At 36.1% G+C, this 14,754-nt stretch overlaps 2 protein-coding genes and 1 long non-coding RNA gene across 4 annotated transcripts; 1 reads left to right on the forward strand and 2 right to left on the reverse strand.

Annotated features, from left to right (window-relative positions):
• Positions 1 to 1,133: 1,133 nt before the first annotated feature.
• LOC103152118 (four and a half LIM domains protein 2-like) lies at positions 1,134 to 12,018 on the reverse strand. Of its 2 annotated transcripts, none has more exons than XM_016660906.1 (7): positions 11,949 to 12,018; positions 6,511 to 6,656; positions 5,017 to 5,207; positions 3,958 to 4,132; positions 3,177 to 3,346; positions 1,776 to 1,962; positions 1,134 to 1,482 (listed from the first exon to the last, which is right to left on the reverse strand). In XM_016660906.1, exons 3-7 carry the CDS (start codon positions 5,170 to 5,172, stop codon positions 1,331 to 1,333), a joined length of 840 nt encoding a protein of 279 aa, XP_016516392.1. In that variant the 5' UTR covers positions 5,173 to 5,207; positions 6,511 to 6,656; positions 11,949 to 12,018; the 3' UTR covers positions 1,134 to 1,330. The 2 variants fall into 2 exon arrangements, with proteins under 2 accessions (XP_016516392.1, XP_007572526.1); XM_007572464.2 differs by lacking the exon at positions 11,949 to 12,018 and adding an exon at positions 8,225 to 8,359 and having other exon boundaries at positions 5,017 to 5,205; positions 6,501 to 6,656.
• Positions 11,521 to 14,683, forward strand: LOC103152117 (PI-PLC X domain-containing protein 1-like). The gene is made up of 8 exons (XM_007572463.2): positions 11,521 to 11,891; positions 11,967 to 12,103; positions 12,175 to 12,300; positions 12,871 to 13,026; positions 13,100 to 13,212; positions 13,330 to 13,400; positions 13,580 to 13,877; positions 14,098 to 14,683. Coding segments are annotated over exons 1-8 (1,008 nt in total). The 5' UTR covers positions 11,521 to 11,785; the 3' UTR covers positions 14,099 to 14,683.
• LOC103152116 (uncharacterized) lies at positions 12,955 to 13,598 on the reverse strand. Its single transcript, XR_477708.2, has 3 exons — positions 13,508 to 13,598; positions 13,298 to 13,417; positions 12,955 to 13,046 (listed from the first exon to the last, which is right to left on the reverse strand). It is a non-coding gene; the product is annotated as an uncharacterized LOC103152116 (long non-coding RNA).
• Positions 14,684 to 14,754: the final 71 nt, after the last annotated feature.

A 14,754-nucleotide genomic window follows, 5' to 3' on the forward strand; every position in this document is an offset into this window, starting at 1 on the left:
GTGAGTTTTCTTTCCGAAAGGACTGTACGTTTATGATGCATGAAAATGCGGCAAGAGTGAGAATTCTGTGCTACGCAACCTCTGTTGGATACATGGACAGACGATCTTTGTTCTGCGGTCAAATAAAGCATAGAAAAATATCAAATTTAAAGTTCAAAACTACTTTTCTGATCTCAATAGGGACGTTTCTAGAATGTTTTCAAGAGGAGATTCTTGAATGAATGAAACCCTAACACCCAAATGTGTTTAAAACAATCTCCAGATAAAGTGTAGTATAGATTTGATTTATTAGTTATGGTTTCAGATTTCAGTAATCTGTTACCCTAAACTAAAAACGTGCGTGAGTCTTCATATCTTGAATTGTAATGCCATTTTTAAGATTAATCAGTCTAAGTATTTATTTTTGCGCATATTCCTTAAAAATAATGAAATATTCCTTTAGCTTAGCATCAAATCTGAAGTTGTGACACTGAATTTTGGCAGCCATATTGTCTTGCAGTCTTTTTTACTATGACCATGGGAGGATGCCCACTACTTATTGACCAAAAATGTAAACAAACAATAGAAAACTTGTTCAAGGCACAACTAATAACCAACAACCATATTGTTTTGTTGGTATTTAGTTAAACCTAAGAAGCTCATCATGAGTCCAGATCCACTTAGGAAAAAACAAGTAAGAAACAGAATCAGGTTGTTCAGACTTTTCAAATGTACACATAAATAAATAGCTGAGATGAGATTTCACTTGGAGTATTTGAGGCTTTTTATTTAATTTAAACTACATAGTTTATTTAGATAATATTACAAGACTACAGGAAATGAAAACAAAACATAATGGGAAAAATTGTTAGCATTTAAAATAAATGTCATAGTGATTAAAACATTCAGTGCCTGAAAAAATAAAAATAACATTAAGAATTTACACCAACCTAAACAAAAAACAAAATTTCTTTTGATTGACAAATAATTGAGAATAACAGACTTTTAATTCTGCTGACATCCAGGAATACCCACAGATGAAACATCCAAAAATGATTAGAAAGAGAAGAATTAGTAGGAAAACCTATATGACATTGCTGTTTAATAAAAATGCTTAAATGCTGTTATGCATAGAAGAAATTAAGCAGTAAAGGTTTCCACTTCAAACTGATATTTTTGTAGTTTTTCATTTGATCTTTAAGACAAACTTTTACTTAAAACTGGTTCCAGTTTCTCAGTTAAAACCAAAGAAAGACATCACGCTGGTTAATATTCAGGAAAGTTTGAATATGTTGCAGAGTTGTCCCGATTGGCCGTCAGACTGGTTCGCCTCCTTGGTGCTGGTGACCCCTCAGAGGTCTTTGCCACAGTCAGGACAGAAGATGTCGTTTCTGAACGTCAGGAAGCCTCGACCAACCATCGACGCGCTGCATTTTTTGCAGTTGAAGCAGTCGTTGTGCCACTGCCGATCCTCAAATGAGATATACTTGCTGCCCCCGAGACCTGAGGTAAAAACAGCAGAGAAGAGTCCCATGATTTTTTTTTTTTTTAATGCAATAACTCTGTAATTGATGGTGATTGGACACACCAGATCCCAAGTTAAGCATATGATCTTGAGAATGTTGAGTTTAGATTGAAGGTGTTGCTTACATTGTTAAAATCGAACCAGTTACAGTTTGGTGAATCTTTCCAGCTTGATTTCACGACTAAAACTCTGAAGCAAAACTTCTCGTTTCTACTGTGACTTTTATCAAATTCTAAAATAGGATCTGAAGATTTGTGGGAGGTCATTTTACCACTGATTGGGTTGGTGCAGTGGGCGCATTTCTTTGCAAACAGGTTGCAGAAACACTCGAGGCAGAAGGTGGCGTCGTCTCGAGAGGTGAATCTCTGCCCAGCCAGCTGCATTTTGCATCCAGCACAAACGAAGCACTCCTTATGCCACGGCTGGTCATGGTAGCTCACTCCTCCAGTCGTAATGGGCTAAAAGATCGAAAGAAAGCAAAGCAAAATAAACAAATGAGAAATTATTTTCAAAAACATTAGTTTGGCCATTGAACTTTTTGATTTTATGACAAAAACACCGTAGCTATGGCAACATTATTCAGGAACAGAAGTGAAAATAAAAACACATTAGCGAGCAGCAGATTTGTTGCCATTAAGTCACATTATCATAAAATCCTTGGGTCACATTTTATTATATTTTAAAATAAAGCAAAAAAAAAAAAATTAAAGGTAAATGCTAACTCTCAAGAAGTTAATTAGCCAAACTTGACTTAAAGCTTAAAAATGACAATCAAAAAGCTAATTAGTCTGGTTTGAAGCTCAAAGCTAGTATCACAAACCTAAATACCTTAAGTGGTATTAAAGACAAAATCTAACTTACATTAGAGCTAATAGCTAACTGTTATAAAACAAATAGTCAATAAAGCTAAAGGCTAACTGAAGGCTAACTGAAGGCTGACGATCCTAAAGATAAAGCATATTTGGTATTATTAGAAATGTCATTTGCCAAACTGGGATTAAAAATAACAGTTAGCTATCATAAAACTAATGAGTCTAAATTAACAGAGACATGACATTTGGATTTTGTTTTACAATTAAATTCAATTTTAAACACTAAAAAACTAACCACTAAACATACTGAATGAGAAATTAGCAAGGCGATTAGCTGACTTGTTTATACAGCAACTCCTAGATTTTTACAATTAACCCTTAATTTTTCCTGAAAAAAATAAACAAATAAATGAGACTAAAGCTAAAACAATAAAAAAACAGAGTCTGAAAGAGATCAAACTGATAACAATATTAATAATTTAAAATCTGTTATAGTTCATGTTAAAACACAGTAGGTTGCATAACTACTGAGTTCCAGTTTAAACAGAAACAGATATTTTCAGCAAACGTCCTCTGAATTAGTAGATTTAAACGTTTTTCTGCATCTCTCTGACATCACACTTTGCAGCCATCTTGGCTGTGTGCTGCTGACTTTTTCTCAAGTCAAACAGACGACTGCTGCCTGCGCCACGACTCCTGCCTGCCTGACCATCTGCTTGTTGCTCATATGTGAGTCTTTGTAGCACCAACTTTCAGCTCCTCTGAGCACAGAAAAAAACCCTACATGACCATATATTTGCAGAACATTTTAACTGGTTTTAATGGCGGAAATCATAGTGGGACATTGTGAGGATGTTTACCTTCATGCAGTGGACACACTGCAGGGCAAACAGTTTCTCATAGCAGGCCAGACAGTAGTTGTTCCCGTCCTTCTTGACGAAGCTCTTGGTGCCAATAGTCTGCTGGCAGAATTTGCAGATGAAACACTTCTCATGCCAACTGTTCCCCTTATGCTCCATCTTCTTGGTGCCTGGAATGAGAATACTGAATTGCAGATTTATTTGATTTTATATTAATATTCTTTCATACTAAACTGGTGATGTTCAAACTTTTTCCCTTGAGGGACAAAACGGTTAAGCCACGGGCCACAGAAAAACATTTTAAAACAAACCTTTTATGTCTTTTGTATCTGCTCAATAATAAACTAAAACATTTACATTCTATTGAAATCAAAATCAAAATTTTTTTGTTATAGAGAATGGATCAGTAAATCATTGTAAATACATTAAAACAACCTTGAAAGATTGCAAGATGATGGTTTTCTTAGGACTGCAAGATTTGCTTTGAGTAAAATTAAGTCAATAATTTTGGTTCTGGTTGCTCCAGAATTAAGATAGATGCAAAAACGTTGTAAATAAATGCTTTTTTTTTTCTTTTAAAAATTATCTATAAAAAAAATTACCCTAAAAATAAAAAAGTGTCCATCCGCTTCAACCAACTGTGTTTGCAGACGAGTTTGTCAATTACACATTTGCGGTCTGGGGGCTGACTAAAATCCTTCAGAGGGCCATAAATGGGCTGCACTTTGGACATCTGTGCATTAAACCATTTTAGCAACAGCATAAGGAGTTTTTCTTGTACCTGGCATGATGGTCTTCAGGCAGGCATGGCACTTGGAGGAATACTCCAGGCAGTAGCAGTCGGTGCACATCAGGAGGTCGTTTTTGGTGGCAAACGGTTTGTCGACCAGAGAGCGGCTGCAGTTGTTGCAGAGGAAGCATTCGCTGTGCCAGTGACAGTCCTTGAAGGACAGATCCTTCAGAAAACAATCAAGAGGGTCACAATTTTTATTGTGACCTAAATATTCCATCAGCAACAAATTTAAATAGATATTTTAAAAGAATGAAAGTTACTACGTGTTTAGTGTTAGCACTGCGGCAGAGCTGGTTGCAGAACATTTGAAAAACGCCTAGAAACAAAAATGATATAATAATATAATATTCTAAATGTATAATAATATTAAGTGCTAGCAGGAATATTATATTATATATTTTGTATTTTTTCATTGTAAGACAATGAAAAAATTCTTTTGTAAGACTTTTGTCTTACAAAAGACAAAAGTCTTTTGTAAGACAAAAAGACTTACAAAAAGACAAAATGTCTTACTGTGAACTGTCTTACTGTTCACAGTAAGACAGTAGAACAGCTGAAAGTGAATCTCAGCTTGTTATTCATGTTTACACACCAGATTTTGTTAGCTAGCCCTAAAATTAACTCCAAAAATGATAGGATTTTATCATCTTCTGTTCTAAAAATTGAAAGAAAGAAAAACAACAACTGAAGACAAGTCTGCATTTCTATTAGCTAGCAAGATGTTACAGAAGTTGAATAAAATAGATTCATGCACCTCCATGAACCCTCAATTTTAAGGTTTTGGGACTTAAATTATTGTAATCAATAACTTCTTATTGATTACAACGATTAGCCACTGTTTTGATTTGTCCCCCAGAAGAAATTCACACTTTATGTATGTATTTAATCTTACAAAATTAAAATGATGGAGAAATATTTTAATTCAAGGTTAACTGTGGTTATCATCGAATCTGAAACAAGACCAAGTAAAGAAATCACAGAAGTTGACCAGCAACAAAACGTTGGATCTACATTGGAGTTAAAGCGAAAGGAACATGGATGCATCACCTTGCTGGTGCAGCTAATGAGCTTCTTGCACTTTTCACACATGCTGGAGAAAAGGGCCTCATAGCACTTGATGCAGTACGGATATTCCTCCCTCAGGATGTACTTCTGTCCATACAAAGAGTCCTTGCACTCTGTGCAGTCGTAGCGCTCAGACATTTTGACTCAGATCTCCTCGCGGAGTCTTCTTCTCTGCAAAATACAATGAAATTAGTTTAAAAGACAACAGCCGTAATTACATAACCTCACAGAACGATTTACGGCGTAGAATAAAAAGATCAGACTGAGTTCCTGGAATCCTAGAGATTTGTAGTTTTACAAAGGAAAACCGTACGCCCTCAAGATCATGTGGTCATAAAATCAACTAATTGCATTAACCTGCACCAGTCCCAGTCCTCGAAGCAGTTAAGCCTCGACGACCATTTAATTAAATACTACATTCAACAAATTAGCAGAGAAATGCCACAAACTCTGGAGTAAATTCCACTTTATTAATGGAAATTACATGATTTTAAGTCTAGTTTGTACACAACAGTAAAGTTTCCACCTTCAGAGCCTCTGTTTCAACACCATTTAACATTTTTTACTTTTCACCGTTTCCAACCTGAAGTCTACCCGTTGTGTTATACAGTGAACAGTAAATTCACCAATATTCCCTCCAGAACCTTTTAAACTCCTTCATATGTCCTCATCACACTTCTTCAGGATTCCCAAACTTATCCTTTATGTTGTAGACGACATTTTGCACCAAACGTTCCCGTTCCTTACGCTATAACCTTCTTTAAAAATAAAGATTGAATGAGATCCTGGTTGAAGAATCGCAAATACGCTCATAAAACAATTCCTTAACTTGCAATTAGCAATCCTTTTAAACTCCATTTGATGTCTCAATATGTTCCAGATTTGAGATCAAATGCAACCATCAGTTCTTACCAACCAGCTGTTGATTTTACAGTGGACCTTAACGCCAAATTATTAGAAGATTATTATCCTGTTCACAGATTTTTTTCGTAGAGCACATCTAAAATATTCAATTTCAGAAATTTGCAGGTGGTTTTACCTCCAGCCTCAGTGAATACCAGAGTATATTTGTGTCAACCTGGAAACTCTAAAACGAATCCAAATATCTTTAGTTTCTAAGTTTCAGAAAAGCAAACGCAGAACCCCTTAAGAAGTCTTTCTACTCTAAATGACACCAGTTACTTCTCTGAAACCAGTTTAACCATCCATATCGATATTAAATACCTCTATTTCTATAGAAACTGAGTGATAGACTTCTGTAAACCAGATTTACTCCCTTTATTTTGCAGTGAACTCCATCCTCTCTTCTTGTCCTTATTATCATCCCTTCCAAATCCCTCTAACTTGTGGCTCAGCTAGTTGTACAAACTTCAACAAAACCAATAAATAAACACCAACAGTGTTGAAAAAGTTACGACTTTTCCCCACGGAGTAAATAAAGTTAGAGGAAACCATGAAGGTCTTACCTGCCCGGCTTGGTTGCCGTCTGAGACCGGAGGTGTCTACTGTACGGAGTACTTGGTGTTTCTTATTAAATTAGTCCAAAACGAGACCCGTGACCCGGCAGGAGGGTGGAGACGGGCGGCCTGAGCCAAGGAGGCAGGCTGGTTTACATTCAGCCGCTATAAAAATCACAGCAAACTGATTACATTTTCAAAACAGAAGAACGAAAACACATTTTGGTGATGATAAAGTGATGCAATTTTAACACTACCTGTTCTGCACAACACTGTTTACTACACTGCTGCACTGAAAGCAGTTTTTTATTTTTCAAAATGTTATAGCACATCCATATATGAGCATCTGAAGTATTATCTGAACATTTTCCTGGCAGAATTAGACTTAAAAGTCGCAATAATCACATTTTCAGTAAAGTTTAGTCTGCGTTTTCTATTCCAAGTTCTGATTAACCATCTAAACTAAGTATTTATTTCAAGATGAAAGGGGATTGGTTAGGAGGCTCAGGAACCATCCCATAATAACCGGTGAGTACCAAAACATGAGTGTGACCATCCGACCACAGTGAAAGCAGTTTTTCTTTACATTATGGTGTGTTTTATTTCCAGTGGAATCGTTATATTGCATAAAGTGAAGGATTTTTCAACGTAATGCTAATACTTTGACACAGTTAAAGGTTCTGTTCAGAAAATGGCTCAAAATAAACATCAGATCTGGTTTCAGATTGGATGAAATAATCTCCCAAAGCGAATACATTTAACCAACAAAACTGAATCAACTTCTGCCAAGATGAGGGGTTAAATATCCAGAATTATTCCACTTCTGTTTACATATAATAGTACATAAGTTAAGTAAAACTTGTTCAGACATCTAATTAAATATTCAATAGTTGCATTTGAGGGAATATGGATTGAAGGAAATCCACAAAAACATCAAATTTGAGCATCAAATTTGTGTTTTTCAACATCATTTTAGTTGTGTGTTGCACAATAATTACACAATTAGATAAACATTGTGTAATAATTGATGTTTACACAATTAGATAAACATCAAAACCTCAAAATGATTACGCCCCAATAAGTGGAAGTAAACATCTCACCTACAAAGTAAATCAGAGCTGCCAACCACATGGGTTGTTAATGTAATTAACTTGTAAGCATCTGACTGGAAGCTGTGAATCTTTCCTCAAACCTGTCAGCGCCACATTAAATTCGTATGAATAAAATTTTCTTCACATCACAAGACGATGAGAAGCTGTAAAAGGCTGATTGTTGGCTGCTTGGCCTGCTGTGAAGCTGCTACTCTGTGGTAAGATGGCTTCGTTTACTCCAAATCTAATAAAGGTGATAGTTTAACATAATTACGTAGCGTCGCAGAGTTTCCAGGAGACAAAATTGCTCAGGTATGTTTTCACACACGGACAAAACAAATAATTTATATCTATCTAAATTTGACATGATACATCCTGTATAAAAAGTTACAACAAATTTATTCAGCTACTTTTTGGTTTTGAGTCACAAATGAAATGTATTTTTTGCCAAATTATCCACTTCTGTGTCCAGTATTCACTTGTTTAACGTCGTTTAGCCTTGGATCATCTAATTTTACCCATGTGAGGAATCTATTTTGATATATCATGGCTGACACATTAAATAATAAAATAACACCAGACAAACCAAACAAAAGAAGAAGGGTAAACAATAAATAAGATAAAAGTAGGATGAGATTTAACCTGTGAAAAGGCCTATTGTCCTGGAGGTCAGCTGATTAGCAATATCCAGGTAAACATACAGATCCAAAACAAGTCACAAGGTTTAAATATAAATATAGTTAAACATAAACAAAGGCATTAACTTTGTAATGCTTTAAAATATTGTACAGCCTTTAAATTAGCTTAGCTAATGTAGCTTCTATCTGCTAGCTACATGCAGCCTTCCAAGATGGCGGTTCTTGTGAGAACTAATGCATTAGTTCTTGTGAAATCAGTAAAAGTGAAATCAGAGGATTTCAGAGGATTTCACTTTTAATTACTGCAGAAAACCTGATTTAAATTTGGGTGAATTTTTGTAGCTACGTGTGACAAACATCAGCAGTTGATTGAGTACAATTTGGAAAGAGGCTGCAACAAACCAAAATGTGGAAAATGTGAATACTTTCCAGATAAACTGTATTTGTTGATGCTGGTATGCAGTTAGTCGTCTACTCTTTTCTGTCCAAGTTGATTTGTATTTCCACATTACAAGAAAACAGAAGCAGGTCATACATCTGAGCTCAGGTTAAAAAGTTTGTAATTAGGACATTGGTCAAATTATCAATCAGATGTTTCATTATTTAGCCTCCTTCCTGTTCCTGATTTTCCATAGAGAAACAAGCGAGGGTCAGTATTCTGCAGACTAAATGACAGGAATGTGTGTCATGGCGTTAGACAGGAAGGAAGATCTTAAATCTTAAAGTTTAAATAAATTAGCAACAAAAAACAATTTGTTTTTCGACTTGATTTGACTGCTGAAGCCTTCTTATTCTCTTACATTTAGAAGAGAAATAACATAATTATCTGTACCTAACCAACAAAATGACACATTATGTTGTTCCTTGAGAAGAAATAATAAGCTGCAAGTTTTCCTGGGTAACATCAGGTAACAAACCTTCTTTGGAACAAAACATTGCAGGTTTTCAGGTTTAATAAATCAACTTAAAACCACATTATTTCCAGAATCCTCTGGCAGTAACTGGAACAAACTTTATAACAAAATCTGTTAAACAACTCCGCTTATCACTTGACGTTTTTTAAAGTCATGTCTTTCAAATTACTTTATTGCTAAATCTGTCCACTTCCTTTCTTCAACTTGATGTAAATTTAGAAATCATGATTCCATTTAGAGAAAAATGAGCAATAAATAATCAAGAGCATGTTTTATTGTGCTATTTTTAACCTCTTTGATTGTTTTATCTGCATACATAATGCCAGTATTGAGTAAAAAAAATAAATAAAAACACATACTATACAGTATATGTATGCTGCTTTTGGAGAAATGCCTTCTTCCTCTTTAAGTGGCATTTCATTCCAGGAAAGTACAAGATACTCGCTTATGTTTGCATAAAGTTTCAATAATTTTAGTGTATTTAGATGCTGAATACATTTTAAAAACATTAGCACTTTCTGAGACATATTTTTGTAATCCTAAACGCAGAAAAACAGGAATAATTTAGTCGGATTTCATTTTTCACACAGAAAAAAATATTAAATGTGTGCATATACAGCAAATGCATTAATCTGGTTTCAACTGAAAGTAGTTTTACGAAAATTTAACAGAAAACAAAGCAACCTGGCGCCAACTCCTGCTAAATGTTTAGAACTTGTTTACACCCAGAGCTAATTAGAGCAATTTGCTTTGTGAATTAGATACTGAATCGGGCCAAAACTTGATCAAATTCGATGTGTAACAGTGTTAAGGAGTCTGTCAATGGTTTATTTCTTTTCCTTTTTATTTATTCCTCTCGCCAATAAATCCAAAATAGTTTCAGATATTGTTTCATGCATTATTAAACCTTTTAAAAGCAAGAAAAATGGAATAGAATGTGAAAAAATACCCTTGTTTAATTTAATTTTTGTGTTTTACGTTTAGCTACTTGACTTAATATTAAGGTTTTCCTATTTCCTTTTCTTTAGGGTAAACACTGCTGGAAGGAACCCAGGCGAAGCGCTTACATAATTAGTTTTACCATCTACTTCCTAAGAGAGGGGAATTCTGGGAAGTTTTATGAACTGTGGCGTGATCCGATTAGCCTCTCTAGGCCCATTCACACACAGAGGAGTCTAGTTAAAGACCATATGTTGTTCATTTGGTCTTCAAGTCAAGACTGTAACTCTACAATCACTTTTATTAGCTGCTGCATTTCTGATGTAAACTAGTTTAATCAATAAGGACTCACTGCTCATCACATGATAAAAGCTAAATTAGGTTAAATACTAAATATTAAGTTTTGTAAATAGTATTGCTGTTGTGCATCCAGTTAAAGTCCTCAATGCATTTTCTTTACTTATTTTTCTGTTTATTATCTCTGTATGCTTGTAGTTGTGTGAAGTCTCATTCTATATAATTTTTTACATGTTATTTTTGAATAATATAATTTTTTAATGATAATTTTAAAAGTTCAGCTTAGTTAAAACCCTTTTGTTCATCTTTGGGGTCTGAGAGGGATTTTATATATGTTGTTGTGAAACTCTGGGATTAAATTTTTGCTGGTTCTGGTCAGTAAAAGTTCTCTAAAAGCCTAAATAAATTCACATGTGGAAATATTTGTTTAGAAAAAGTAAAAAAATAAAAAAGAAAGAAAAGAAAAGAAAAGAAAAAAAAGAAAAGAAAAGAAAGAAAAAAGGAGGAAATAGTAGGTAAAAACTAATACTTCTCTTGGTTTTAGAACAATTTTGATTTTTAAATCTCCGTTTTTAAAAGTTTTGCACAAAAACACAAAGTACATGTGATAGGATAATCAAATGCCAAGAGAAACAGGGATCATGTGCTTCTTGATCTTCCTTATTAGTCCTGAACGTTTCCTGGAGCTTCCTCTTTCACGGTCAGGATCAAGTCCTCCAGCTTTACCTCGATCATTATTACATTTCAAAAAGTCACAAGAATGAAAACCGATAACTGTTGAGTCAATTCCTGCCCCCTGGTGGTTAAAACGCACAAAATTATAGATGCACACACGTTTCGAAAGTCTTTTGAAGCCTCTCCCAAACTACAAATCCTAAAATAATCTGTTTAAACAGTTATAAGTATTTATAACTTTTTAAATTAGGTCACCAAGGCCCTGGGAAAATAGCAAAACCAATTTAAATTCGAGTAAAAAAATAAATAAAAATTTGGGACGTTAAGCCAATTGTACCTACGTAGAGGGGGTGTTCTGATAGTCAGAACACCGCAATATTATTTATTCTCATAATTAAAAAAAGTATCTTAGTCTGGTCTTAATACTCCGTAATACACATAAAAAGCAAAAATAGTTAAATTTTTAAAATGTGATAAAATAATTAAGAATTTTATTTATGTATTTTCAAGGAAAACTTCGATAAGTTGAGCGTTTTTCCTTTGGTGCGCTGCAATATCATTCCACACCTATTGGTGGCGCGGCGTTGTTTTGGTTACTGTAGCCAAGAAGAAGAAAAAGTTGAAAACAGGAAGTGTTTGTAAACAAATACGTGACGGATACCAAACGGGGTTAAGCAGTATTCTTACACATTTTTTTCTCTTTTTTGATGAAATGAGAGAAATGTAGCAGAGAGTTGAAGATGGGGGACAACCAGCGGGAGGATGTCGGAGGAGGAAACTCGGACTGGATGTCCCGTCTGCCGGAGGAGCTCCTGGACGTCCCGCTTTGGAACCTGGCTATTCCTGGTAACACCTGAACCGCTCAGGAAATACCCAAACGTTGTTTTAAATCTTAATACTAACCGTCTGTGTGTGTGACAGGGAGTCATGACAGCATGTCCTTCTGCCTGGACATGTCCTCCCCGGTGCTCAAGTCGGAGCCTTGGCTTCTCCGGCTGACGGACCGACTCTTCCCCTGCTTGACCCGACCCTGTATTTACCGCTGGTCCACCACACAGGTACCGGGGTCTGATGCAAATCTTTGTTTCATGTCTTTTAGTGGTCATCTTTATGATATTTTTTCTTGCAGCAATCTGTCCTCTGGTATCAGTGTGAGCTCGGTATTCGCTACTTGGACCTGCGGATCGCCAGGAAGCCAGCAGGGGGCAGCAGTTTGTTCTTCGCCCACGGGATCTACACGCTGATGAGCGTCAAGGTGTGTGAAGGAGACAGAAGGAGAGGTGTAAAAGAAGCACTACTTCAACATATTTTTACTCAAGTAAAAGTAAAAAGTACCCATCCAAGAAATTACTCAAGCGTAAAAAATATTTGGTAAAATGTCCACGCAAGTACTGAGTAACTGATCCTAACCAAAATAATTTAATAATTAAAAATTACATACTCAGACGGACCAAAATGTAAAGTTAAGTGGACATTTTGGTATTTTAAGGACCAAAATGACAATAATTTATATGAAGCAACAAAAAATAACAAAATCAGGCAGAAGAAAATCTTTCCAAATCAGTTTAATAAAAAGAAAAAAAAACTTATAGGTGTGTGTCGCTGTCTGGGGAAGTTTTGGTTAAAACATGTTTTTCATTTAGTGGGTAGAGAATCCAGAAATTTTACTTGAGTAAGAGTTTTAATACTTCATAATAAGATTACTCAAGTAAAAGTAAAAAATTTTCTCAAAAAAGTTACTCACGTAAATGTAATTGAGCAACTATTATGGACAGAAGAAAAGCTGGGTTCTTTATTCTGGGTTCATGTGTTTCTGTGTGTGTAGGAGGCTCTGGAGGAGCTGGCATCGTGGCTGGACGCTCATCCCAAAGAGGTCATCATCATCTCCTGCTCTCACTTTGAGTCTCTGACTGATGAAGATCACGTCCAGCTGGTGGACTTCATCCTCTCGCTCTTCAGCACGAAGCTCTGTTTGTCACAGGTTGAGAATCAAAGCATCTCCTAAAGACACACAAGTTATCAGTGAACTTTATGTGCATGTGCTGTGTGTGCAGGACACTCCCACGTTGCGTTCCTGTTGGTCTGGAGGTCAGCAGGTCATTCTCTCCTATGATGACCTGCAGATGGAGTGTCAGCACCGCCAGCTGTGGCCAAAGATACCTTACTGGTGAATTTAGCACACATTTAGAAGCCATATTTCCTTCCACACACACACACACACACAAAAAAAAAAAGATTCACAAATATATTACTATCTGGCCTCTTGGGGGCGCTGTGTCTGCAGGTACGCTGACAGCCCAGATCCAAAGGAAGTGATCGCTTATCTGGAGGAAAAGAAAAGCCAAGGAAGACCAGGTACTTCAGTTTTAAACCTGTAAAACAAGTTGAGTCCCATTAAAACCTTAAAGGAATGTTTCTGCAAGTTTCACTGTAGGGTAGCGTGTCCGTAGTCAGTATCTGACCTGGAGCAAACGGAGAATCAGGAAGGAATGTGGACTGGCAGACCAAACAGACTTAGTGTTTTGTGTTTCCAGGCAGTTTTTACGTCAGCGGTCTGAACCTGACTGAAGACGCTCGCTACATCCTCCTCCACCCCCTCCAGAATCTGAGGATAATGACGGTGGAGGCGCTCTCACCGCTGCTCCGTTGGACCGCAGAGCAGCGCCCTGGCCCGGGAGTGGGCCGAGTCAACATCGTGTGCTGCGACTTCGTAGGTTTCAGCCAGTTCTGTTCGATCGTGATCGGCCTGAACTTCAAGCTGGTGAAAGCTGCAGCCAGGACTTCCTCTGGTTACCTCCGGGATGAACCGCTTGAACTGGTTCCACTGGTTTAGTTGGGAACAGGGGTCACCAACTCCAGTCCTCGAGGGCTACCATCCTGTAACTTTTAGATGCGTCTCTGCTCAAACACACCTGGATCAAACAAACTGCTCGTTTCCAGCCTATTGCAGAGAGGAATGAATGCTGGTGAGGGAATTCAGACATTTTGGAGGAGAGGTGAATCTAAAAGTTGCAGGATGGAAGCCCTTGAGGACTGGAGTTGGTGACCCCTGGTTGGGAACATTAGTGCTCAGTGTTACAGAAAAACATTTGGAGCAAGTTACCAGAATCTCCACACTGTTGTGTGCAATTTCAACCGCAATTAATTTGTTCCTCATGTTTATTATCAATTAATTCATCTTAAATTTTGCTTCACAATTATTATTGATCAAATTTCAATCAATTTAACTGCAAACTGTTACACATTCAAACACATTCCTAAGTAGCAAATCTAGTTTTATAAATCATCTGTATATATATGTGTAAAAAATTATTTAAATCAGTGTTTTCTTCTGTGAAATCAAATATTTTTGTACAACTGAATGAACTCAATACAGTTGGTTGAGCTCAGACAAATCTGTTTAAGGGTCTTTTTTATTTTAGTTTTATGCTTTAATTAAGGCTTTAATTTAAATATTCACCTTCTTCTCATTACTTATTAGTCACTCTGTCTATATGTCAGCACACAAATCAGAGATATCTACTAAATTAACAAGTACCAGAGAATTGGAAAATGTCTAAATTACTTGATTTCCTGAATAAATTACGACCAAAAAACCCATTTTTATATCAAATAAAAACTGGTTGCGTTATGTCTTCGATTCTCATTTAGTAAATTTGTTCCCACAGACGAACAAATGACAAATGAGGACAATGTTTTTTTTTTTTTA

This window comes from Poecilia formosa, unplaced genomic scaffold (genome assembly GCF_000485575.1).
Source record: "Poecilia formosa unplaced genomic scaffold, Poecilia_formosa-5.1.2 Scaffold301, whole genome shotgun sequence".
NCBI classification, from domain to species: domain Eukaryota; kingdom Metazoa; phylum Chordata; class Actinopteri; order Cyprinodontiformes; family Poeciliidae; genus Poecilia; species Poecilia formosa.

What these genes read in the sequence shown, in the direction of transcription:
- LOC103152117 (XM_007572463.2), top strand. Translation starts at nt 11,786, where the DNA reads ATGGGGGACAACCAGCGGGAGGATGTCGGAGGAGGAAACTCGGACTGG. An exon ending in TGGCCAAAGATACCTTACTG is followed by an intron (nt 13,213 to 13,329) that starts GTGAATTTAGCA and finishes CTGTGTCTGCAG; the next exon opens with GTACGCTGACAGCCCAGATC. An exon ending in GAAAAGCCAAGGAAGACCAG is followed by an intron (nt 13,401 to 13,579) that starts GTACTTCAGTTT and finishes TTGTGTTTCCAG; the next exon opens with GCAGTTTTTACGTCAGCGGT.
- LOC103152118 (XM_016660906.1), bottom strand. Translation starts at nt 5,172, where the DNA reads ATGTCTGAGCGCTACGACTGCACAGAGTGCAAGGACTCTTTGTATGGA. An exon ending in CCTGAAGACCATCATGCCAG is followed by an intron (nt 3,347 to 3,957) that starts GTACAAGAAAAA and finishes TTCTCATTCCAG; the next exon opens with GCACCAAGAAGATGGAGCAT. An exon ending in AGTGTGTCCACTGCATGAAG is followed by an intron (nt 1,963 to 3,176) that starts GTAAACATCCTC and finishes TCGATCTTTTAG; the next exon opens with CCCATTACGACTGGAGGAGT.